This window comes from Tiliqua scincoides, chromosome 2, assembly GCF_035046505.1.
Source record: "Tiliqua scincoides isolate rTilSci1 chromosome 2, rTilSci1.hap2, whole genome shotgun sequence".
Classification (NCBI taxonomy): domain Eukaryota; kingdom Metazoa; phylum Chordata; class Lepidosauria; order Squamata; family Scincidae; genus Tiliqua; species Tiliqua scincoides.
Window position 1 is genome coordinate 271,720,640 of NC_089822.1, and position 23,832 is coordinate 271,744,471.

The 23,832-nt window shown below is 57.3% G+C and overlaps 2 protein-coding genes across 3 annotated transcripts in view; one reads left to right on the top strand and one right to left on the bottom strand.

Moving 5' to 3' along the window:
* The window catches only part of COL11A2 (collagen type XI alpha 2 chain), a gene marked incomplete at its 5' end in the record, with an annotated part of 69,624 nt that extends 64,202 nt beyond the window's left edge, over nucleotides 1-5,422 (top strand). The window contains 4 exons of the mRNA XM_066613218.1: nucleotides 596-708; nucleotides 1,765-1,833; nucleotides 2,722-2,967; nucleotides 5,179-5,422. Coding sequence (XP_066469315.1) covers nucleotides 596-708; nucleotides 1,765-1,833; nucleotides 2,722-2,967; nucleotides 5,179-5,325 — 575 coding nt within the window. The remainder of the gene's footprint in view (nucleotides 1-595; nucleotides 709-1,764; nucleotides 1,834-2,721; nucleotides 2,968-5,178) is intronic.
* Nucleotides 5,423-10,033: 4,611 nt separating this feature from the next.
* On the bottom strand, nucleotides 10,034-23,732 carry VPS52 (VPS52 subunit of GARP complex). 2 transcript variants are annotated; one of them, XM_066617322.1, is made up of 20 exons: nucleotides 23,550-23,731; nucleotides 19,038-19,119; nucleotides 18,346-18,398; nucleotides 18,179-18,254; nucleotides 17,907-17,974; nucleotides 16,822-16,997; nucleotides 14,974-15,124; nucleotides 14,737-14,837; nucleotides 14,352-14,484; nucleotides 14,185-14,242; nucleotides 13,835-13,968; nucleotides 13,544-13,699; nucleotides 13,156-13,274; nucleotides 12,341-12,464; nucleotides 11,987-12,082; nucleotides 11,420-11,527; nucleotides 11,252-11,317; nucleotides 10,870-10,981; nucleotides 10,664-10,782; nucleotides 10,034-10,288 (listed from the first exon to the last, which is right to left on the bottom strand). In XM_066617322.1, exons 1-20 carry the CDS (start codon nucleotides 23,616-23,618, stop codon nucleotides 10,142-10,144), a joined length of 2,148 nt encoding a protein of 715 aa, XP_066473419.1. In that variant the 5' UTR covers nucleotides 23,619-23,731; the 3' UTR covers nucleotides 10,034-10,141. The 2 variants fall into 2 exon arrangements, with proteins under 2 accessions (XP_066473419.1, XP_066473420.1); XM_066617323.1 differs by lacking the exon at nucleotides 11,252-11,317 and having other exon boundaries at nucleotides 23,550-23,732.
* Nucleotides 23,733-23,832: the final 100 nt, after the last annotated feature.

Sequence of the window (23,832 nt, forward strand, 5' to 3'; positions counted from 1 at the left end):
AGTCCCACAAGCCCTAAGAGCCTTTCAGAGCCCCCTCCCCCTGCATTTGGCTTTTCTGCACCCTTGGTGGTTCCCTGAGCTGTTGGGCAGTTTGCCAGCTCTCAGCCAGAGGTGACGCTGGCAGGTGCTGATGCCAGAGACACCCACGTGTTGCTCCGTGAGGTGCTGCTAACTGGGCAAAGAGGCAGTGCTCCTCTTCTGTTCAGCAGGGGGAGGGCAGCTGGCCCTCCTCGCCCACCAGGGCATCTCTCCCAGTGGCTGCTGCTGGTGACTTTCCTGTGGATTGTGGTTCGGCCACTGATCGCTGCATGCGCGTCCCTCGAACATCCCGTTCTGTCTGCAGAGGCAGGGAGGAGGGCGTTTCTGTAGATAAGGAAGCAGAGCTTCACGGTGGCATTTTGGGGTGTAAAATGTGGACCTGGACTTCAAATATTCTGTGAATTGCTACACCCAGACCCTCTTTGCCACCGGCATGCGGATAGTTTTGGGGTGCAGCTTCGTTCTCAAGGTCAGCAGCTCCCTATGTGGGGGGAGGGTTGTGCAACTCTAGAAGCAATGCGGGGGACTCAGGTCCTTTTGTGTTCTCTCCCCCCAGGTGAATACTGGATCGATCCAAATCAAGGCTGCTCTCGGGACTCATTCAAGGTTTACTGCAACTTCACGGCAGGGGGCGAGACCTGCATCTTCCCCAGCCAGGAGGTCCAGGAGGTGAGATCAAGAGAAGAAGGGGGGCTTCACACTTGGCTCCTCTGGGCTTCCCTGTGGAAGGAGATGGGACGCCTGGGAAGGAACCAGAAAGGGGGTCTGCTGTCAGGTGAAGGGAGCCTGCAGGTGTCGTCGCAGAAGAGGTTCTCTTGCAGAAGGGAAGGTCTCTTCAGGGCAGGCGCCTGCTCCTTACGGGTTTCAGAAGTTCGTGTTTTGAAAACAAGGGTTCCTCTCAAAATCTGTGCAGACACAAGGAAAGCCTGCCGGATCTGGCCAAAGGGGACCAGTCTAAGCATACTGTGTTCCACTAGCTACTCTGGGAAGCACACAGGCGGGAGAGGAAGGCAGGCTGTTCCTCTCTTACAAGGAAAGGCTCCAGCATTTGGAGGTGCTTAATGGGGGAACATAACTGAGGTCTATAAAAGTATGCAGGGGATGGGCAGAGTTGACAGAGGGATGCTGTTTCCCTCTCGCACAACACCAGAACCAGGGGACAGCCACTCAAATTGAGTATTGGAAAATGTTGCTTCACCCAGTGTGTAATTAGTCTGTGGAACTCCTTGCCACATGATGTGGTGACGGCATCTGGCCTGGATGCCTTTAAAAGGGGATTGTGCAGATTTCTGGAGGAAAAGTCCGTCACAGGTTATGAGTTATGATGGGTTTGTGCGACCTCCTGGTTTTAGAAGTAGGCTACCCCAGAATGCCAGGTGCAAGGGAGGGCACCAGGAAGCAGGTCTTTCGTTGTCTTGTGTGCTCCCTGAGGCATCTGCTGGGCCTCTGAGATGCAGGAAGTCGAGCTGGATGTGCCTCTGACCTGATCCAGCGAGGCTCTCTTCTTTTCTCCCATCATTGCTCCCCTTTCAAAATCAGGTGCATATTTTTAATTGGCAGGTGGGCTTTCCTTGGTTTACAAAGCTAATCAATCAGTGACAAGGTGGCAAGTTCCGGGGGGGACGGACGGACCTGAGTTTTCCTGGCTGTAGACTTCCTCCCCCACCCCCGCTGTCTTTCCTTGCCCTCCCGTTGTACCCGCCTTCCCTGTCTCTCTTTCCTCAGGTGCCGATGTCCTCGTGGGAGACGGAGACACCCCAGAGCTGGTTCAGCCAATTCCAGAAGGGCAGCAGGGTGAGTGGGCAGACGGGACCTCGGCCCCCAGCATCTCTTCTGCCCAGTCATCCTTCCCTTCCCAAAGACGCCCCCTGGCCGAACAGCTGGGCTTGCAGGAGTCTGTCAAGGGGACTGGCCTTTCACCCGTCCCAGAGACACCCTGTTAAGGAGGCTGCTGTTCTTCAGAACGTGTGGCCTTAGAAAGGGGACTCTGCACTCACTTGTCTCCATCACGTGTGGAAGAACCTCTGGCAGCCAGGGGTGGGGGCTTGCTGGGATCACCCACCCGCGTGGGACCGTGCCCTCCTTGTGCCTGGTGGCTCCACCCCATGACACTGGCATAGAAGTGCTGGGGATGGTTGTGGGTTGCTGAGAGGTCCTGGGGCTTGTGCAGAACAGGCAGACCGTGGCGGAACACTCAGGGAGAGCCACGCGGAGGACCCCAATGCCTGGGTGGGTCATGCAGTTGCCTGCAGTATGGAGAGTTGCCCCACCCACCAGGGCATGCTGGGGGGCAGCCTGGGAAAAGGGTGCTGTGTGGACTGGTTGCTGGGGCTGGGATGCAGGAGGCGAAAAGCCCCAGCCAGCACGGAGGCAGAGAGCAGCTCCGCCATGCCATGCCCTTGCCTGCCTCGGTGCCCACTAGCAGGGCATGGCTGACGAGAGCAGCGGCCTTCCAGTTTCCCAGCCCCAGCACTTTGCGGGGGGGAGGGTAAGACTGCCTCTTAGCAGTGGGGCTAAAGGCCGTGAACTGGTCTTTACCTGCAGTTGGGGCTGCAGTGGGAGGGTCAGAGGCTTCTGACTGAGTTCCAAGCCAGCAGCGGAACTGTGGGGAGTCCCTGGGTGAGGTTCGCAGCTGTGGGTGCTGTGAAGAAGCACATTCTCAGTGCTGTCCCCTCCCCACAGTTTTCCTATGTCGACGCTGACAGCCGCCCCCTGGCAGTGGTGCAGCTCACCTTCCTGCGCCTGCTCAGCGTCTCCGCCCGGCAGAACTTCACCTACCACTGCCAGCGCTCAGCCGCCTGGCACAGCCCGGACTCCACGGCTGCCGCCGGCCGCTATCGGTATGCGCTGCACTTCTTGGGTGCCAACGAGGAGGACCTGAGCCACGACAGCAGCCCCTACGTCAAGGCCCTGGCAGACGGGTGTGCGGTAAGCTCTCCTGGGCAGAGCTGGGGCCAGCCAAAGTGGGCATGCCTGGACAGACAGAAGGAGGGCAGGCTGGGGGGATCCAGGTGGAAACTGGTGGGGCAGAGGGGCGAGCACAGCCGGCAGAGGAATTCCAGGTTGCCACATGTGGAACAAGGACCTCAGAAGCTCCAGTGGCTGCAGGATCAGGCCAGAGCACCAAGCCCACAGCACCCGATGGCCCGTCGGATGCCCCAGAGGCAGCCCACAAGCAGGGCACGGGGGCAACAGTCCACCCATCCTCCACTTGCCCGAGGCAGACCCCTCTGGAGACAGGGCTGCTCCTCACGCCAGTTAAGGGGCTTCTTCTCTTCCTCCTCAGGCAGGTCTAGTCCTCTTGACAAGTGTCTTGGCCTCAGAACTGCACCAGGTCTGGTGGCGACAGGAACTTCTCTGCATGGCAGAGACAGGCCTTTGCTCTCTCCATCCTGCGCCTTCTGTCGTGGGGTGGGCCTGAATCCTGCAGTTACAGGGAACCTCCAAGCCCCTTTCTCAACACCAGACTTCCCTGGCCTCCCCCGGTCAACTATAATCCAGCCAAAACGCCCTCCGGCTTGAGCCTGTCCTCACAGGGCACGTGTGTCTGGAGAGTCGGTCTCCCTCTTCTCCCTGAGAAGGCGCACTGCTCAGAGTGCTGCTCTTTGGAGGCATCCCAAAAGTGGGGGGGGGATTTCCCTCCCTACTGCGAGGTGCTCCCCCTGCAGCACCTCTGCTTCTTTCTCCCAGAGATTAAGGCCAGTCCTTTCCACCCAACCCCCCACCTTTTCTGCATGAGTCAATGGGGTTGGGTGCTTGAGGGTCTTGCCCTCCCTGGCCTTGACCGCTTCACCTGCCATTCCGTGGAAGTTTCCCAGCAGGCCCCCAGCCAGGAGATTGGGTGTAGTGGATGAGAGACCATTGCCACCCCTGAGACAGACCCTCCACAGTGCACTGCACTCGAGGGCAGGTTCTTAGGTCAGGTGTGCCCCCCCCGCCTCGGGCCCTGCATGGACCTGACAAAACCCTCTGATAGACAGGAGTTCACAAACCGAAAAGCACTCCTGGAGGGCAGGTCCGATCTGGAAGCTGCTGTTGCTGGGAGGCACCCCAGCAGAATCCTGTGGCATTGAGTGCCACCGGCAGGTGGTGAGCAATGGGAAGACTTGCCTGTGGGCTTTTGCCTTCGTCCTGCTCCCCTCCCACATCAGGAAATGCCCCCTCCCCAAACCCTACCTTTTGAACAGAGACTGCTGGTCTCTCACATTCCCAGACGAAAACATGCAAGCTGCTTGAATGCCCTCCCTGTCGGAGATGATGCCAGCCTCCACCTCTTTAATCACAGCCCTTGTCCTGACTGCACAGGCGAACATAAGAACAGCCCCACTGGATCAGGCCAAAGGCCCATCTAGTCCAGCTTCCTACCAAATGCCCCAGGGAGCACACCAGATAACAAGAGTCCTCATCCTGGTGCCCTCCCTTGCATCTGACATAGCCCACTTCCAAAATCAGGAGGTTGCGCATACACATCATGGCTTGTACCCCGTAATGGATTTTTCCTCCAGAAACTTGTCCAATCCCCTTTTAAAGGCATCCAGGCCAGATGCCATCACCACATCTTGTGACAAGGAGTTCCACAGACCGACCACACGCTGAGTAAAGAAATATTTTCTTTTGTCTGTCCTAACCCTCCCAACACTCAATTTTAGTGGATGTCCCCTGGTTCTGGTGCTATGCCAGAGTGTAAAGAACATCTGTTTATCCCCTCTATCCTTCCCCTGCATAATTTTGTATGTCTCAATCATGTCCCCCCTCAGGCGTCTCTTTTCTAGGCTGAAGAGGCCCAAACGCCGTAGCCTTTCCTCATAAGGAAGGTGCCCCACCCAGTAATCATCTTAGTTGTTCTCTTTGCACCTTTTCCATTTCCACTATGTCTTTTTTGAGATGCGGTGACCAGAACCAGACACAATACTTCAGGTGTGGCCTTACCATCCATTTGTACAACGGCATTATAATATTAGCTGTTTTAATATTAGCAAAATTATATAATTATCAGGCAAGGGGGGCAGCAATTGGCCTGCCCTCAAAGAGGTCTTGGGCTAGCCCTGAGTAGCAGCTTCCACCCCCAGCTCTTTCAGCAGTTCCTGTCCCCCTCCAGCATTAACAGTCCGTCTCCTCTTTCTCTCCCGTCCCCAACAGCTGCGGAAAGGGCCCGACCAGACCGTTCTGGAGGTGTGGACACCCCAAGTGGAGCAGCTCCCCCTGCTGGATGTGCGCATGATGGACTTTGGGGAGCCCGATCAGAAGTTTGGGTTCACGGTGGGACCCGCCTGCTTCCTCGGCTAGAACAGAGCCCCTCCCTCCAGCTGTGGGGGGCCCTCCCTCGCTCTTTGGTGGACAGGCCCGACTCCCTCTCCAGCACCAGCCCGGGATCCGTCCTCCGCAGGCCAGGCGTGAGGGTGCAGAGGCCGAATGAGACTCCAGCTGGAACTGCAGGGAGGTCAGCGTTCAGAACAAAGCCTGTTCTTATTGTGCAATATAAAGGCAAAGGCAAAGGCAAACCCACCAGCGCCACTTCTGAACAGGGCCACATCTCATCTCACCGTTTCACCACCACCACCACCCCCAGATTCCTCCCTCACCTCCCTGCATTTGAGTGTCCTTGTCTGCTGAGCTAGAATCCTCCTGGACGCAAGTTCATACTCGTTCCTTCCTCACGCCCCCCACCCCACTGTCCATGTAAGAAGGAAGAGCCACACTTCTCGTGGCTGTGATCTGGCAGCTATGAAGCCCAGATCCCTACCCGGAATTCGCCAAAGGTCAGCTTCGTCCCCAGACCCCAGCAGCCCTCCTCAGTTTTTGACGGCCCCCTCCAAGTGGCCCTGTGCACTACCCAGCCCTGCCCCCCCACTTCTATTCCCCTTCCGTTTGTGCTGTTCCCCTAACCAGGTAGTGAACCACCACCCCCTTCCCCAAATGGCCTTCTGGGCCAGAGTCTCTCCTCTCAGCACCAGCCTTCCTAGACCAAGTCTTAGGTTGGGCTGGGCTGGGCTGGGCAAGCCCAGAAGTGTCACCTGCCTGGAACATGCCTTTTGCCACCCGTTCAGCCCCTCCCTCCGAGCAACCAGCACAGTGGAGATACGTGCCTGTCAGCATAAGACAGGGCCCTTCTGCACTCAGGAGCCTGCTGCCTTTCAGCAGTGGGCAAAGCCAAAACCCCCCTACCTCTGACCCCAAAAAGCAGCTGGACTCCCCATCCCACCCCAGGGACCAGCTGGGTAGCCACAATTTCAACACCTGCCCCCCTTTCATGTTATGCAGGGGTTTAATCCCCCCTGGAAAGCAGGGAGACGCCTAAGGAAGGCTAGAATCTTGGCCAGAAGTGCAGGCAGAGGCGTCTTCTGCACAGAGCAGTCACGCCCAGGAGCCATTGCCATCCAAGGGCCCCCCCCCCCCACTTCTGTGGCCTGCCTGTTATCAGCTGCAAAAAAGCCCTTCGGCCCTCTGCTGCCCGAAAAGCCCAGAATGGAAACTGTATTTTAATTTTATATAAAATGTAAATTATATTATTTATAGGAGTGGATATAAAAAGTAAACAAAGGACTTATTTTCAGCTCCTATAGCACGTCTTCAGTCTCGAAACAGGAAAAGACAGAGAGTGAGTCTCACGCCCAGTTCTGGTGCTCGGGAAACTTAATTTAAGTAAAACAAAGATGACTTCTCTTGGCCGCCTGCAAACTCAAACTTTTTGAGGGGCCCCCCAAGACTTGTGCTTTTTTGTTTTCTAAAAAGCTGCAAGTGTGCCCCCCCCGGTGCTGGAAGCAGGCGACCCCCCCCCCCCGGTACTGTTTTGTAAGTAATTTGTGGACATTGTGTTGTGGAATAATAGATCATCTCTAATGTTGCTGCTTCCTGCAAGGCTGTTGTTTTTTGGCTTCTTCGTGTTTCCTTCCCTTGTAGCTCAGAAGCGACAACCATCTGCCTTTCAGAGTTTTCCTAGGCCAGAGGTGCCAAACAGAAGGCTCAGGGGCTGGATGCGGCCCGCACAAGCTTTTTATCAGGCCCTCGCGCTCTCCGCTGCCAAGTTGTCACTGCCGAAAGGGTGGCCTGCCTGATAATTGGGCTCTCCCATATCTTGAAAACGTATCAAAATTTGTGTATTTTCTCTTCTGTCATTTGCAGCTAATGAGTCCCTAAGTGGGAAAAAGTGCTTATTTTAATGGCATCACTTCCTGCTCATTGACATCTCTTCCAGCCCTCAGCAAGCAGCATGAATGCTATTCGGCCCACTGTTTGAAATGAGTTTGACACCCCTGTCCAAGACAGCTGCCTGGGGGAAAGGAAGGGGGCCAAGCCTATAGAGTTGCGGGGAGGTCGCAAGGAGTGCATGGGAAACAGCTGCTCTTGCCCCAGGCGAGAAGGTGGTCAAGAGACAGGGATAAGGCTGACCCACAGAGGAACGCAGCCTGGTGCAAACAGGCAGACACGGCCTCCAAGAGCCCCCCTCCTTCAAGAGACTTGGAGGGGCTGTGCCACCAACCAGATCTCCTCCTTCAGGGTCCAAGCAAGCCCCAGGAGGGGGAGGGGAGATTCTTGGTACACCTGCCAGCAGGTCAGAGGTGCAGGAGGCATGGAGCAGGGGCGCACCTATTTCCTCCAGGGCAGAAATGTCTACAAAGGTTTCCTGGGAAATGCAGGTGGTGAGAGAGATCTCTAAACTTCTGTGTTTTAAACTTCTTCGAAGAACCATTAAGCTGGGGGTGGTTCTTTGCGAGAGCAGGAAAGGGAGGCACCCTCAGAGAGGCTGGACAGAGATGCAGTGCAGCAGTGGTGGTGGGGGACCTGCAGGATGGGGGGGGAGCTGAAAGCCTGGCATGCCCTCATCACCTGCAGCCTGGCAGGAGCAAAGCCTCTCCCTCATAGAACATAAGAACAGCCCCACTGGATCAGGCCACAGGCCCATCTAGTCCAGCTTCCTGTATCTCACAGCGGCCCACCAAATGCCTAGGGAGCACACCAGATAACAAGAGACCTGCAAGGCTTCCTGGGAATTGTAGTTAAGAACATAAGAACAGCCCCACTGGATCAGGCCCTAGGCCCATCTAGTCCAGCTTCCTGTATCTCACAGCGGCCCACCAAATGCCTAGGGAGCACACCAGATAACAAGAGACCTGCAAGGCTTCCTGGGAATTGTAGTTAAGAACATAAGAACAGCCCCACTGGATCAGGCCACAGGCCCACCTAGTCCAGCTTCCTGTATCTCACAGCAGCCCACCAAATGCTCCAGGGAGCACACCAGATAACAAGAGACCTGCAAGGCCTCCTGGGAATTGTAGTTAAGAACATAAGAACAGCCCCACTGGATCAGGCCATAGGCCCATCTAGTCCAGCTTCCTGTATCTCACAGCGGCCCACCAAATGCCCCAGGGAGCACACCAGATAACAAGAGACCTGCAAGGCCTCCTGGGAATTGTAGTTTAAGAACATAAGAACAGTCCCACTGGATCAGGCCATAGGCCCATCTAGTCCAGCTTCCTGTATCTCACAGCGGCCCACCAAATGCCCCAGGGAGCACACCAGATAACAAGAGACCTGCAAGGCCTCCTGGGAATTGTAGTTAAGAACATAAGAACAGCCCCACTGGATCAGGCCACAGGCCCACCTAGTCCAGCTTCCTGTATCTCACAGCGGCCCACCAAATGCCCCAGGGAGCACACCAGATAACAAGAGACCTGCAAGGCTTCCTGGGAATTGTAGTTAAGAACATAAGAACAGCCCCACTGGATCAGGCCATAGGCCCATCTAGTCCAGCTTCCTTTATCTCACAGTGGCCCACCAAATGCCCCAAGGAGCACACCAGACAACAAGAGACCTCATCCTGGTGCCCTCCCTTGCATCTGGCATTCTGACATAACCCACCTCTAAAATCAGGAGGTTGCGCATACACATCATGGCTTGTACCCCATAATGGATTTTTCCTCCAGAAACTTGTCCAATCCCCTTTTAAAGGCATCTAGGCTAGACGCCAGCACCACATCCTGTGGCAAGGAGTTCCACAGACCGACCACATGCTGAGTAAAGAAATATTTTCTTTTGTCTGTCCTAACCCGCCCAACTCTCAATTTTAGTGGATGTCCCCTGGTTCTGGTGTTACGTGAGAGTGTAAAGAACATCTCCCTATCCACTCTGTCCATCCCCTGCATAATTTTGTATGTCTCAATCATGGCCCCCCTCAGGCGTCTCTTTTCTAGGCTGAAGAGGCCCAAACGCCGTAGCCTTTCCTCATAAGGAAGGTGCCCCAGCCCCGTAATCATCTTAGTCGCTCTCTTTTGCACCTTTTCCATTTCCACTATGTCTTTTTTGAGATGCGGCGACCAGAACTGGACACAATACTCCAGGTGTGGCCTTACCATCGATTTGTACAACGGCATTATAATACTAGCCGTTTTGTTCTCAATACCCTTCCTAATGATCCCAAGCATAGAATTGGCCTTCTTCACTGCCGCCACACATTGGGTCGACACTTTCATCGACCTGTCCACCACCACCCCAAGATCTCTCTCCTGATCTGTCACAGACAGCTCAGAACCCATCAGCCTACATCTAAAGTTTTGATTTTTTGCCCCAATGTGCATGACTTTACACTTACTGACATTGAAGCGCATCTGCCATTTTGCTGCCCATTCTGCCAGTCTGGAGAGATCCTTCTGGAGCTCCTCACAATCACTTCTGGTCTTTACCACTCGGAAAAGTTTGGTGTCGTCTGCAAACTTAGCCACTTCACTGCTCAACCCTGTCTCCAGGTCATTTATGAAGAGGTTGAAAAGCACCGGTCCCAGGACAGATCCTTGGGGCACACCGCTTTTCACCTCTCTCCATTGTGAAAATTGCCCATTGACACCCACTCTCTGCTTCCTGGCCTCCAACCAGTTCTCAATCCACGAGAGGACCTGTCCTCCAATTCCCTGACTGTGGAGTTTTCTCAGCAGCCTTTGGTTACTAACCTAACCCTAACCCCAACCCTCCCCCCAGGACAAGACCCAGACCCCCACGATGGGCTGCAAAGTACTTTATTGGACAAAGCAAAACTAGACAATCTGAGCACAACACAGGCTTCTGGGGGGAGGGACGTGGCGGCGGCAGCATTCCCTGCCCCCTCCCCTCAGAAATTGGGCTTGTGTTTCTTCACCTCCACCATGAGGTGATGGATGTTGATGAGCTCCGAGCGGACAGGCAGTGCCTTCAGCGGGGGCAGTGCCAGCACCTTGTGGAAGCGGTGGTAGTACTGGATCAGTTGTGTGAGCGCCCCCTGTGGGCAGAGAGGAGGAGTGGGTGGGTGGGCAGGGGTACTCCAGCCCCCCCAATGCCTCCCCCGTGAGGACAGCCCTTCCTCCACCAAGTTCACCTCCAGCTGCCGCATCAGAGGGCTGGGCTGAGGAACGGAAGGCTTGTTCAGCCACAGGAAAGTGGATCCCCCAGCCGTGGAGGGAGCCACTTCTCGTGCGGGGGGGGGGGGGGCTTGCCCTGCCTTCTCCTCCCTTTGCAGATCCCCTAAAGAGGAGCCCAGCCCCACTGCAGTTCTGCCACCTGCCTCATCAGCTCTGCACTGCAGCCTCTGCCTGTTCTCTCCCCCCCCCCAATAGTGAGCTGAGCCCTCCTGGGCCCACCTCATCTCTGTTCCCACCTGAATGATGGAGGTGCCGTTCTTGAAGTTGGTGAAGGAGCGCATCACATCCTGGCTCAGGGACTCCACGGCCGCCTTCCAGGTCCCAGCAAAGCCTCGCACCAGCTGCACCACCCGTGCTGCAGAGGCAGGTACAGCGCACGTGAGGGGCCAGGCCCGTCCTTGGACCCCCCCAAAGCCCCCACACTCACTTGCACACGACTCACCTTCCTCCCCGCGCAGGCGCTCCAGCTGCCCCCGCTCGGCCAGGGTCTCCGCCTCCTTCACGAATGCAATCATCCCCCCAAAGCCAGGGGCCAGCAGCTCTTCAATGAACTCCTGCGGGGGGGGGGGGGATTAGCACACCAAGGACAGAGAGGACCGCAGCCCCCCTCAAGTCAGCCAAAGTGACCAAACAGGGAGGGCTGCTCTCTGCTGAGCTGGAGCACTGGCGGGTGGTGGCCCTCCAGGCATCCAAAGCCCCACCTCTGCCGCCAACCCACATCCAGGCCTAGGCACCCTCCACATCGCGGCAGAGCTGCCTGCACTGGCAGGGAAAAGCTACGGCAGGAGAAGTGCCAGGCGCTGGCGACAGGCAGCTCCCCTCACCTGAGTCCGGGCATTCAGCAGCTGCTGGAACCCCTCCACCTCCTTGCTCTCCTCCACGGCCCGCTCCTGGAGAGGGGGGCAAGAGTGGTGTCGGGGGGCAAGAACCCCACTGCCACCTGCAGGTCTCTCCCCCCCAGAGGGAGCGCCAGCCCCACTCCAGGCGCCTACCATGAGGACGCCCAGCATCATGTCGTAGTTGTTGATGAGGAAGATGAGCTGCTCCTTGCGGGAGGAGAACTCGGCCGCCACGCGCAGGACAAAGTTCTCCACTTCAGTCTGGGGGGGAGGGAGGGAGCAGCTCAGAGCCTTCCCAGCTCTCAAGGGCTTGTGCAGAGCTGGAAAACTAGCACTGAGCCAGTCAAGGAGGAGAGGAGCTGACCAGACACCAGTCAGGATACAGGGGCTGCTGGGGGGCTCTCTGGCCACTGATTCCTGCCCAGAGCTGGCAGCAGCAAATGGCGGTTGCATCTCCCAGCAGCGCAGAGGCACAAGCAGCACCAAGGTGGAGGGCTCAGCTTCGACCCCCCCCAAGGCTTGACCTGATGGAGGGAATTGCCTGGCCCCACTGGCACCCCAAGTCCAGCAAGAGAGGGCTCCCTCCATGCTAGCGCTGACACTGTGAAGCCCCAGGAGACCCACCCTGATGCAGCTCAGCACGAGAACCCCGACCCCACTCGTCCCTCGCGAAGACTTCCCGCGTCCTCCGAGGGGTCCCAGAGACTCACAGGCTCCTACCTGGAGCTGCCCCAGTAAGGCCAACGTTCGGTCGTGCGGGAAGGTCTGGTTAATGCTGACAATGGCAGAGGAGAACTCTGCGTAGCGGCGGGTGATCTGGGGGAGGAGCCTGGAATGAGGGACCGGCCAGGGCACCCCGAGAGGACGACGCTCCTGCCAGCTGGGCCTCTAAGCCCCGTGACGCAGGCCTGGCGTTGCTTCCTCCCACCCTGGCAGTCCGGCACAGCCTCCCGAGTGAGCGCGTGTGGCACGACAGACCTGCGCCCAGCAGAGAAGAGCTGCCCTCCAGTAGCCCTGAATTCCCTCCGGGGAGGGCAGACCAAGCCAGCCTCCCCCCCCCTCGCCAGTACTCACGTAGTGGGGGCGGGTGTCCAGGAAGCCCAGCTTCTGGGGGTCCGTGTTCTGGATGCTCTGGATGTTCAGCTCCAGGATGTGCTCGAAGCGCGGCCACAGCAGCTCCAGCAGGGCGTCCCAGTACCTGGGGGAGAACGGGCCTGGGACCAGCTCCGGGAGTCCTCTGCCAGGTCAGCACCTCATACAGACCCTTCATCTCTCGCTGAGGTGGGGGCTCACGACCGGGGGTGGGGCGTGGAGACGTTTGCCAGACCAGCGCCACTGTGGCCACATGGGATGTGGCCACCCCTCCCCACTGAGCCTGGGGTGTGCCGCCCCGTGTGCCACTTAACCAGGGCAGAGGGTGAGCGGGGCAGGGCAGCAACCTCACCGCGTCCAGGTCAATTCAGGGCTGCCACCCTGGCCTCAGAGAGTGCCCGAGAGTCAGGCCAAGCTGATGCCAGGGGGAGAGGTCAGTGAGGCAGATTACGCTTCTGCTGAGTCCTCCTCCTCGCAGGCCTGCCTGCTCACTTATTCCCCTCCCACACCTGTCTCACCCCCCACCACCCCAGTATTTTCCATAAGTCCTCCTTCTGCCTGGACTCTTCCCCTGAACTTGGCCAGGGCTTGACTCCTGCCCTCCTACGCGCTGCAGTTCAGCTTCCGGGGGATCCAGGAGGGAAGCTGGAAGGCCGACCTCTCTCTGCTTGGCAGCAACATCTGCTGTGCCAGGGGGTGCTGGTGCCAGAGCTGCCCTGCCCCGTTGGCACGGGGGAAGGGGAGAGGCTCCAGCTGGGTGGTGGGGGAGGGGAGGGGAGGGGAGGGACAGCACTCACTTGTCAATGGCAGGAACATTGCGCTTGGCCACAATGGCCTTGAAGCGCAGGACGATGTGGATGCAGAGGAAGATGGCGATGCTGTCGTAGCAGTCGCTCACGTAGCTGTCCATGTGCTTCTGCGGGGAGGCGGGACAGGCCTGTGTGTCACTCCCGTCCTTCAGGGACCGTCTCCCCATCACCACCTCCCTGCCCACCAAACACCCCCCACCACTGGCTACCCCCACCCCGCACTCCTCTGCTTCCAGACCAGACCAGGACACAAGGTTTCCTTCCCCCTCCACACAGCCCTGTTTCCCCGATTCCTCCAAAAGACAAGGAGACTCAACTCTGCTTCCCTGGAACCAGCATTCCCCCACCCAACCCCCTCCCCCCCACACACACTCACAAGGAACATGGTCAGCGTCTTCCCCATGACGGCGTGGAAGAGGTCCAAGGCGGGGGTCCCCGTCACCAGGAAGAAGTCGCAGAGGAAGAGGTACTCGCGGCAGCTGTTGTCCACCAGGGCGTAGTGCTGGCTCCGGAACAGGGACTCAAAGGGGTACTGGAAACGAAGGGCAGGGTGGTGTGGGAGGGGGCTGCAGGGACTCATCCAGCCCGCTCCTCTTCCGGCCCCCCAGGCCAGGCACTCTCCCCCAGGAATTCCGCTCCCACACCCACCGCCTGCCTAGCCACTTACCCGGACATCGCTCTTCTGGGCAGTGTGGGGGACGATAATGGGGCCCTCCAGCTCGGCCCCCCCAATCACATTCCCACGGTTCCCCAGCGTGAAGATCGTGTTGCGGTTCCGGAGGGACGGCTTGGAGAAGAATCGTGGCAGCAGAGTCAAGGGCCAGCTGGAGTTTGTGGGCCTGGCCTAAGATCTCCCTCCTTCCTGCATCACGATGGGACATGCAGGGTGACCCCCAAAGGTGGCTTGGACCCAGGTTCCAGTCCCACCCCAGCCATGGACTCTCAGGCCCAGTGGAGGCAACACAAGAACCCTGGGGCCCCCACCCGACCTCACACCCACAGGAGATAAGAGGATATCCTTCTTGGCCGTGTCCTCCACACCCATCAGATCGTCCTTCTCAGCCACTTCTTCATACTGCAAGTCAAGGAGAAAGAGAACTGCAGCTGACAAGGGGGTGATGGGGGGGAGGGCAATCCCCAGAGGGAAGGAGCTGTTCCTGCCCCACAACTCCTCCCTCCCTCACCTGCACTTTCATGAGGCGGCTGGTGTAGGACTTGAAGTAGCTGAGGTAGATCTTGCTCATGGTCTCCACGTACTCGTCCCGGACCTCCTTGGCGATGGCCCGCTCGTGCCCCAGCAGGAACTGGTAAAAGAACCTGCCCCATCCAGGGAGGGGAATGAGAGGTCCCCAGAGGACAGCTGGCCCACAGCTGCAAGCCCCCTAGTGGCCAGAGGGGGGCAGCCGACTGGCCTGTTGCCTGGAAACTCACAGCTGCCGCCAGCCCAGCACTGAGACAGCACAGCGCAGGTGGCAACAACACTGGCAGAAGCTTCCAAGGAGTACAGGGATCAGAGCAACTGGGTCAGCTGGGATGGGTACCAGGCTCCCACAACACCCCCCCGCCTACCTGTACTTGAGCAGGGCATTCTGGGGGATCTGGTAGTTAGTCATAGGCTTGCGGAAAGAGTAGATCTTCTGCAGGATGAATTCCCGGATCTTGGCCACTGCCTGGGGAAGGGGGAAGAACGTCACATGCCCCAGGCAGAGGACTGCACAGCGAGGCCCTGCCTGCCCCCCCCCCGGCTTCCCCCACCCTCCTGGCATTCTCCAAAGGAGCCGCAGCAAAGTCACGCAGGCCCCTCACCTTGGCCTTCAGCTTGTCCAGCACATCGGTCACGTCAGCACAGGCCATGGTCTCCCGGAAGGACTGCTCCTTGACGGCGCTGATCTTGGTGTTCAGCTCGTGCAGCTGCTCCAGGAAGCCCTGCTCTGTCACCGGTGCCTCCAGGATGGTGCTGTGGAGGGAGCGTGGTGTCAGGATCACGCCTCGCGGCCCAGAGCTAGTCCAGGGCCCCCTGCATTCCCAGCCAGGCTCCCTTCCACCTGCTGGCTCTCAACAAATGCCCCCGACTCCCTCAAGCACACCTGGAAGGCAGACAGAGAAACTGCCGGGCAGCGACAGTCTTGGTGGAATCCAAGGACCTGCCAAACCGCCGCCTCGCAAGGTCAACAGGTGGCGTTTCCTGCCCTCAGAATGCCAGGCAAAAGGGAGTGGCAACAGGATGCAGGGATCTTGTTGTCTACCTGGTGATCCCCTGTGAGATGCAGGAAGCTGGACCAGGTGGGCCCCTGGCCAGATCCAGCGAGGCTCCACCACCAAGAAGGAACCTGCCCAAGGCCAGCTGGCGAGTTGGCAGAAGGGCTTCCAGGGCAGCCCTCTGGCCGGTGGCAGCAAACGCAACTGAGGTCCTTGCAGTGCCTCCAGAAATCAGACCTCTGCTTCAGCAGAACATTCCCTGGACCAAAGTCCACTTTCAGCTGATGTGAACAGAAGAAAAGCACCACCCCTGGATCAGGCCAGTTCATCTAGTCCAGCTTCCTGCATCTCAGAGTGGCCCACGAGATGACCCGGAGAGCAGTCAAAGCAGTCAGAAGGCTGGCAGAAGAGCAGGGCACCAGCAGCGTCTCTTGGTCTCTCGCTGGCACTGAACAATAGGCCCATCCCGGCTCCGCCTCCAACAGCCACTGCACAGGGTCTATGGGCTGCACTCACTAGGCAGAACAGCCCCTTTGGAGCTCATCCATTGAGCTCCCAATTCCCAAAACAAACAGAAACTGACTCTTAGAGGTGCTGGATGGGCAGCTGCCTGCCTCGAAACTTGGACCACAACGCTCTACACAACCTCCCAGGAGGAAGACCCACTGAACACAATGGGCCTTGCTTCTGAGTAGGCACGCACAGGATCTGGAGGGGGAAAGGAGTGGGGGGCTCTGTCAGTCGCATGTTGGGGGAGGGCTCTCGTTGGCCTGCAAAGCTCCCTGCAAGGTGCCATCAGCACAAATTTGCTGTCCTGATCCTTCCCTGCGTGCCCCCCCCCATTCACAGAGCAGAAAGTCAGGTCAGAGCCACTCTCCCCCACATCTCTGACCCTTCAGGAGGGGCTGCCCTTGAGAGTGGAAAATAAAGGGAGGCCGAAGCGACAGTCCAGAGCGCGATCCTGCCTCCCCCAAGGAAACAGAACGACCCGCAGGCATCAGACAACCAGGGGGCCTTCCCATCACACATTCAGAGACACCCAAGGGGGACCCCCAGGCTGCAGGGGAAGGGCGGAAGGTGCCTGGCTGACCATGTGAGGAAAGTGCACACAGGTGTCTCGCGACACACAGCGCCAGGGGATCCAAACGGGCACTTGACCCGCGTGAAACGCCCATTCCCCCCCAGGGTTCCACACCTCTGCCCTGGGCCACAGCCAGCCTCCTCCCTGGTGGTTTCTGGCCAGGCTGTGCCGGCCCTTGTTTCCCTCTACTGGTCTCTCGAGGCCATTCCACTGCCAGGTTATCGCTTTCCCTGCATCTGCTCAATGGCTTTGCCTTCCCGCCACAAGCCCTTGGGCATCTTCCATTTGGGAGGGGGGCACAGACACGTTTCAAACTCCCCCCAAGCGAGGCCCAGACCCCCTCTTCCCTGCACGCCCTCCGCCCAAGGACTGACCTGATCATGATGTTGGGCACCACCAGCTCGTCCACCAGCTGCGAGAGGCGCCCCCGGACAGCCTGGCGGTTGCGCAGCCGGACGTTCATGGCAACGGACTGCTCCTGCAGGGTCTGGATCTCGCAGCTGATGCTGCTCAGGTCAGACTGGAAGGCGCTCAGCATGGTCTCCATGCGCTGCAGGCAGGAAGGAGGGGTCAGGGAGACCGTGAGCCTTGGGAAAAGGGCCAGAGGGAGGCCCTGCTTTTCTCCGTTTGGGGACACTTCCAACCCACACCTCCCCACCAGCGTTAGAAGCTCCTTTGTCCTAGAAGCTGCCGGGACATCCTCCTGCAGCCATCTTTGTCCTTGGTCTGAAAAGGCCACCCTGGGCAGCCAGTCACTGGGTGTGGATGTGGTCAAGCCTCCTACTGAGACCGGCAGGTGCCCATTGACTGGATGACCCATACTGCCTATCTAGGAAAAGGGATGGGACGGCCCAACAGGTTCCACTCTCCAATCAGGTAGCTCCATGACACGATCGTCATCATGTTGTATTTTGATTCCTTGCCTATCTAGTCCACGTTCATGGATAATTCAGTGGTTGTCACAACTGCTTACTCGTGTCTAGATTTTAAATAAGAACCTTGAGATTCTGTGATCTCCTAGGAGGGATGGTTCAGCCAGGATACCCAGAAATGGAACCTCCTTACTCAGGGGAAGTCTACCTTGGAATATTAGACCTGGAGACAGACAACGGGAGATGATGACCCTGCCATATCCTGGCAAAGGCCAGGTGCTGGGCAAAGCGGACATTTCAACTGATCCCACAAGCCGGCTCTGCTGTGCACTCCACACTGCCTGGGGGGCCTTGCAAGGACTCCTTCAGACGGGGCTGACATTTTGTGGCTTTTCAGGGCAAAACTGCTCTGGCTGGAACAGGCCTTGGCTGCAGCAGTGACTGAGTTAGTGCTGCACTCCTAGACACTTCCACGGGAATAAGTCTCACTGAGCACAATGCTTCTGAGTAGACAGGCATAGGATCATACTGCAGGAGTAAACCCCTCCCCAGAGCGTTGTTCTTATGCGTTGCCTGAGCTGCCTCACCTCCAGGACGGCGTCGCAGGCCGTGATCTGTGTGTGCAGCGAAGCGATGTTCTTGCTCTCCTTGATGTCTGAGTGGGGCAGCTAAGGAGCTTGGCCTGCCTGCCTGGGGGGCTTCAGCAGCAAGTCCTAAAGGTGTCCCTCACACCCCACCCACACAACCACGTGTGTCAAGCAAACCCAGGCTGCCTCTTTTGTGTGGATGACCCCCTCCAGATCCTGCAGAGAGGCACACGGGGTGACCCACCCCCTCCCATCCCCCAGGCGAGGGATACAGTCTTTGATGGACGCATTCTCAATCTGCTGCAGCTCCAGCTCCACCTGCTTCGAATACTGGCGGAGGTCCACCCCCTGTGAGAGGAAAGGGCAGAGAGAAGGCCAGTCACCTGGGCCGCAGTCCAGCACTCCCTTCCGTCGCCCAGCCTCTCGCCTCGGAGCTTACCGTTCTCAGCGCCTCCTGCACAAGGGCATCCTCGAGGTTGGCCTGGATGTGAACTGCAAGAGGAAAGCAAAGGTCCACCTCAGGGAGCAAGTCCTGTCCCCAACGGGGGTAGGCATGTTGATCATTAAAAAAATACTCTTATCCTTTATCTTTAAAATGATCCCCAAAATGTAACATTTTTGAAACACTACAAAATTGAAAGAGTAAAATACATTTATCAGAGAGCAAAACCAGGAAAAGTCCAATGCAGAAATGTTGCCAGCCAGTTCCTCTCAAGCAGATAACGCCGCCTCTGAGGCAGCAGGTCTCCTCCGCCCACCCCCACCTTCGGGAGCATCCAAGGTTAGGAGCTGCTGTGCCAACCTGGGAGATGCCTGGAAGGGAGCCTGGCATCCTGACCAAGCAGCCTCTGGTGACGAGACACACATTCAGAAGGCTCAAGAGTGACCATCAGGAGCAGAGGTGAGGAGGGAGAGCAACAGATCCCCTCCAAGGGCAGGATGACCACACTGCAAGCCCAGACACTAAAGATTCCCGGCTTCCTAAGAAAAACACCTCTTCTGGCTTCGAAGGCGGGGAACTGCTTTCTCCCCCTCTCAAAGCAGAGGCAACCTCTCCCTCCCCCCACTACGGACTACAAAAGCCAGCAGATCCACAGGGCTTGGGGGCATTGAGGACCCCCCTCCACTTACTGTCCACTTCATCCAAGATGAACTCGTCGGAGGTCAAGTCGAGGTCCCCCAGGTTCAGCTGCAGCCCCTCCTCACTTTGGCCCTAAGCGACAGACATGGGGAGGGGAGAGCAGGCAAGAGGGCATTACAGTCTGGAAGGGGGAAGTGGGGAGCCCAAGGAAAGGGTGAAAGACCCAGGGATAGGAAGGATAGGTGCAGTGGCGTAGCTAGGTCATTTGACACCCAGGCCCATACATTTTTGTCACCCCAAACGACATAATTGATTGACATTTTTGTACTACCCTTCCTCTAAGCCAGTGGTTCTCCAACTGGTGGGTCGTGACCCACCAGTTGGTGTAAAGGTCCCCCGTCCCTTGAAGGGGCGGAGGAAGGGGAGAGGCAGGGAAGCGATCCCCAGGATCGCTTCCATATGGGGGGGACAAGGGGGGGTGCTTTAGACTTACTTTATGAAGGTAGGGCTGCAGGGAGCCCTGAGCAGCACTCCCCGAGGCTTGGAACATTCGGAAAAAGTGGGCATAACGCACTTCAGTTTTGCTGAAGCTCCTGCTGTTTCTGAATGCTCCAAGTGCTGTGTGCTGTGGAGGGCTGCGCAGAGCTCCCCGCACCTCCTGCAGCCCTACCTTCATAAAGTAAGTCTAAAGCACCCCCTTCACCCCCCCTTAGTGACGAGATCCTGGGGATCATGTCGCTGCCCTAGCCCCTCCTCCACAAAGAGTTACTGAGGGAGTAAAACTCCCTCAGAGTTTGAGAACCACTGCTCTAAGCAGCTCAGGGTGGTGCACAAAGTTCCCTTATTTTGCCCTCACAACAACCCTGTGAGGTAGGTGAGACTGAAAAGATAGCAATAGTCCTTTAAAAATGGAAGGAGGGGGACCTGGGAAATTATAGGCCGGTCAGCCTAACATCCATACCAGGTAAGATGGTGGAATGCCTCATCAAAGATAAGATCTCAAAACACATAGACGAACAGGCCTTGCTGAGGGAGAATCAGCCTGGCTTCTGTAAGGGTAAGTCTTGCCTCACGAATCTTATAGAATTTTTTGAAAAGGTCAACAGGCACATGGATGTGGGAGAACCCGTGCACATTATATATCTGGACTTTCAGAACGCGTTTGACATGGTCAAACAAAAGGCTATTGAACGCATATTTTTAGTGCTTTAGAAATGGGCTATGTCAGAATGCCAGATGCAAGGGAGGGCACCAGGATGCAGGTCTCTTGTTATCTGGTGTGCTCCCTGGGGCATTTGGTGGGCTGCTGTGAGATACAGGAAGCTGGACTAGATGGGTCTATGGCCTGATCCAGTGGGGCTGTTCTTATGTTCTTAAGGTGATCATTTTGCATTGGTGAAGGGAGGGGCTGAGTGAAGCGCCTTTGTAAGCTCTTGGAAGAGGACTGATTGATGGACTGTCTTCTTAATTACTCTTATTTTACATCACAAAGGTAAGCAAGGTTGTTTTTAAGTCAAGAGCAAAGAAACTTTCTTTTTAAATTGGTTTGCTATACTGGGTTTTTTTTTGCCATCCACAAGAGTGCTTGGAAGGAAACCCACAAGAATAATGAGTCTCAACGTGTAATGCTGTTCTACAAATCAACCCTAACCCTAACCCTAACCCTAAGGCCACACCTGGAGTACTTTGTCCAGTTCTAGCTGCCAAATCTCAAGAAGGACATATTGGAGATGGAAAAGGTGCAAAAGAGAGCGACTAGATGATTACAGCATCCCTGCTGAAGTCCTAAAATGCTGCAAAGAGATCATCGTCACTGAGCTGCATGAAATCCTCTGTCTCTGCTGGAGAGAAGGTGGAGTACCTCAAGACATGAGGGATGCAAACATCATCACGCTGTACAAGAACAAAGGTGACAGGGGTGACTGCAACAACTACCGCGGCATCTCTCTCCTTAGCGTTGTAGGAAAGCTGTTTGCCCGAGTTGTACTAAAGAGGCTCCAGGTACTTGCAGAGAGCGTCTATCCAGAATCGCAGTGTGGATTCCGAGCCAACAGGTCCACCACTGATATGGTATTCTCCCTTAGACAACTGCAGGAGAAATGCAGGGAACAACGACGGCCACTCTTTATAGCCTTCATAGATCTCACAAAGGCTTTCGACCTGGTCAGCAGAGACGGCCTCTTCAAGATTCTCCCCAAGATTGGATGTCCACCCAGGCTCCTCAGCATCATCAGATCTTTCCACAAGGACATGAAGGGCACTGTTGTCTTCGATGGCTCCACATCAGACCCTTTTGACATCCGAAGCGGAGTGAAGCAGGGCTGTGTTCTTGCACCAACCTTGTTTGGGATTTTCTTCGCTGTCCTGCTGAAGCAGGCCTTTGGAACTGCAACAGAAGGCATCTATCTCCGGACCAGATCAGACGGAAAGCTCTTCAACCTCTCCAGGTTGAGAGCAAAGTCCAAAGTCCAGCTGAAATGTCTGCGTGACTTCCTCTTTGCCGACGATGCAGCTGTCACTACCCACTCTGCCAAAGATCTCCAGCAGCTCATGGATCGTTTTAGCAAAGCCTGCCAAGATTTTGGACTGACAATCAGCCTGAAGAAAACACAGGTCATGGTTCAGGATGTGGATTCACCTCCCTGCATTACAATCTCTGAGCATGAACTGGAGGTTGTCCATGACTTTGTGTACCTTGGCTCAACGATCTCCGACACTCTTTCTCTCGATACCGAGCTAAACAAGCGCATCGGTAAAGCAGCTACCACGTTTTCCAGACTCACAAAGAGAGTCTGGTCCAACAAGAAGCTGACGGAACATACCAAGATCCAGGTCTACAGAGCTTGCGTCCTGAGTACACTTCTGTACTGCAGCGAGTCATGGACTCTTCGCTCACAACAGGAGAGGAAACTGAGCGCTTTCCACATGCGCTGCCTCCGACGCATCCTCGGCATCACCTGGCAGGACAAAGTTCCAAACAACACAGTCCTGGAACGTGCTGGAATCCCTAGCATGTATTCACTGCTGAAACAGAGACGCCTGCGTTGGCTTGGTCATGTCGTGAGAATGGATGATAGCCGGATCCCAAAGAATCTCCTCTATGGAGAACTCGTGCAAGGAAAGCGCCCTACAGGTAGACCACAGCTGCGATACAAGGACATCTGCAAGAGGGATCTGAAGGCCTTAGGGATGGACCTCAACAAGTGGGAAACCCTGGCCTCTGAGCGGCCCGCTTGGAGGCAGGCTGTGCAGCATGGCCTTTCCCAGTTTGAAGAGACACTTTGCCAACAGTCTGAGGCAAAGAGGCAAAGAAGGAAGGCCCATAGCCAGGGAGACAGACCAGCGACAGACTGCACTTGCTCCCGGTGTGGAAGGGATTGTCACTCCCGGATTGGCCTTTTCAGCCACACTAGACGCTGTGTCAGAACCACCTTTCAGAGCGCGATACCATAGTCTTTCAAGACTGAAGGTTGCCAATATAGATGATTACTGGGCTGGGGCACCTTCCTTATGAGGAAAGGCTACGGCGTTTGGGCCTCTTCAGCCTAGAAAAGAGACGCCTGAGGGGGGACATGACTGAGACATACAAAATCATGCAGGGGATGGACAGAGTGGATAGAGAGACGCTCTTTTCCCTCTCACACAACACCAGAACCAGGGGACAGCCATGAAAGTTGAGTGTTGGGAGGGTTAGGGCAGACAGAGGAAAATCTTTCTTTACTCAGCGTGTGGTCGGTCTGAGGGACTCCTTGCCTCCAACTCCTTGGAGGAGGGACTTCCTTCTTGGGTGTTTTTGGGGGCTGCTTTCACTGGGTGGAGACCATTCTGGTGTCCCTGGATTATTTCTAACCTGCACGATATCAGCGATCTTGGGCTATCTGTGGTGTTAGCCCCCCAAGGCTGGTACCTGGGGCAGACCGCCCCCCGCACCTCGCTAGCTACGCCACTGACTGGGCGGACTGGAGCCAAGCTTGCGGCAGGCAGTTCCAGGTGAGGAGCAAAGCCTGCGCCTGCGGTCCCGCTTGTGGGAGGCGGCCGGCCGGCCACGGCCTCTTCGGCTGAGCTCTCTGCGTTCCCAGCACTTCGGTTTCTCAGCCTCCAAGCTCAGCGCATGGAGCGGCCGCCAGAGCAGGAGAGCTGCCCTTCTGCCACGGGGGGGGGGGCACAGAGCAGGCTCTTCCTTAGTCTCTGACGGCCCTCATCCGCTTCCAGCAGCGCAGGCTCCGGCCCTGCCCTGCCCAGTCGGGGTGCCACAGCCAGCCCCGGAAGGAGCTCTGCACCTTCCAGCCTCCTAGGCCGCCCCTGCCCGGCCAGGCCCCTCCTGGCACCCTGGCTCCAAGGGGGGCAGCGGGCAGGCCGAAGACCCCCAGCGCTAGAAGCAGCACGGGGAGACCCGCCCCCAGAGCTATGCTGCCTGCTCCTCCCGCCCCCTGGAGTAGGGAGGAAGTGTGGAGGAGGGAGAGGAGAAGAGCAGGGAGGGCCAGAGCGTCGGCAGCACTTCCCTCGGCGCTCCGCCTCCCTCGTCTGGCCTCGGGGCCTGGAGGCGACCCCTCCCCACCCACCTCCTCGTCCTCCGCGTCTCCCGGGCGCCGCCTCCGCGCCTCCTCCGCCTCCCCGGGCGTCGCGGCCATCGCGCCTCGTCGGCACACAGGGCCTTGGGGGTGGTCCGGAGAAGCCGCTCCCGGCTTTCAGAGCCGCCCGCGGAACTACCGCCCCCAGCATGCCCCGCGACGGCCTCCCGGAAGCGGCTCCCTCTCCTTCCTGCCCCTGTGCTGAAGAAGCGGCGCGCGCCCCCTGCCGGCTCCCGCGACTCGCAGTTCACACGAGTGACGCGCCGGAAGTCGT

Excerpts from the sequence above, each read along its gene's own strand:
- VPS52 (XM_066617322.1), bottom strand. The coding sequence starts at position 23,618 with ATGGCCGCGACGCCCGGGGAGGCGGAGGAGGCGCGGAGGCGGCGCCCG. Across the intron at positions 18,255-18,345 it reads TGCAGGAGGCGCTGAGAACG|GGGGTGGACCTCCGCCAGTA; the intron begins GTAAGCTCCGAG and ends TTCCTCTCACAG. Across the intron at positions 11,318-11,419 it reads TGATGCTGGGCGTCCTCATG|GAGCGGGCCGTGGAGGAGAG; the intron begins GTAGGCGCCTGG and ends CCCCCTCTCCAG.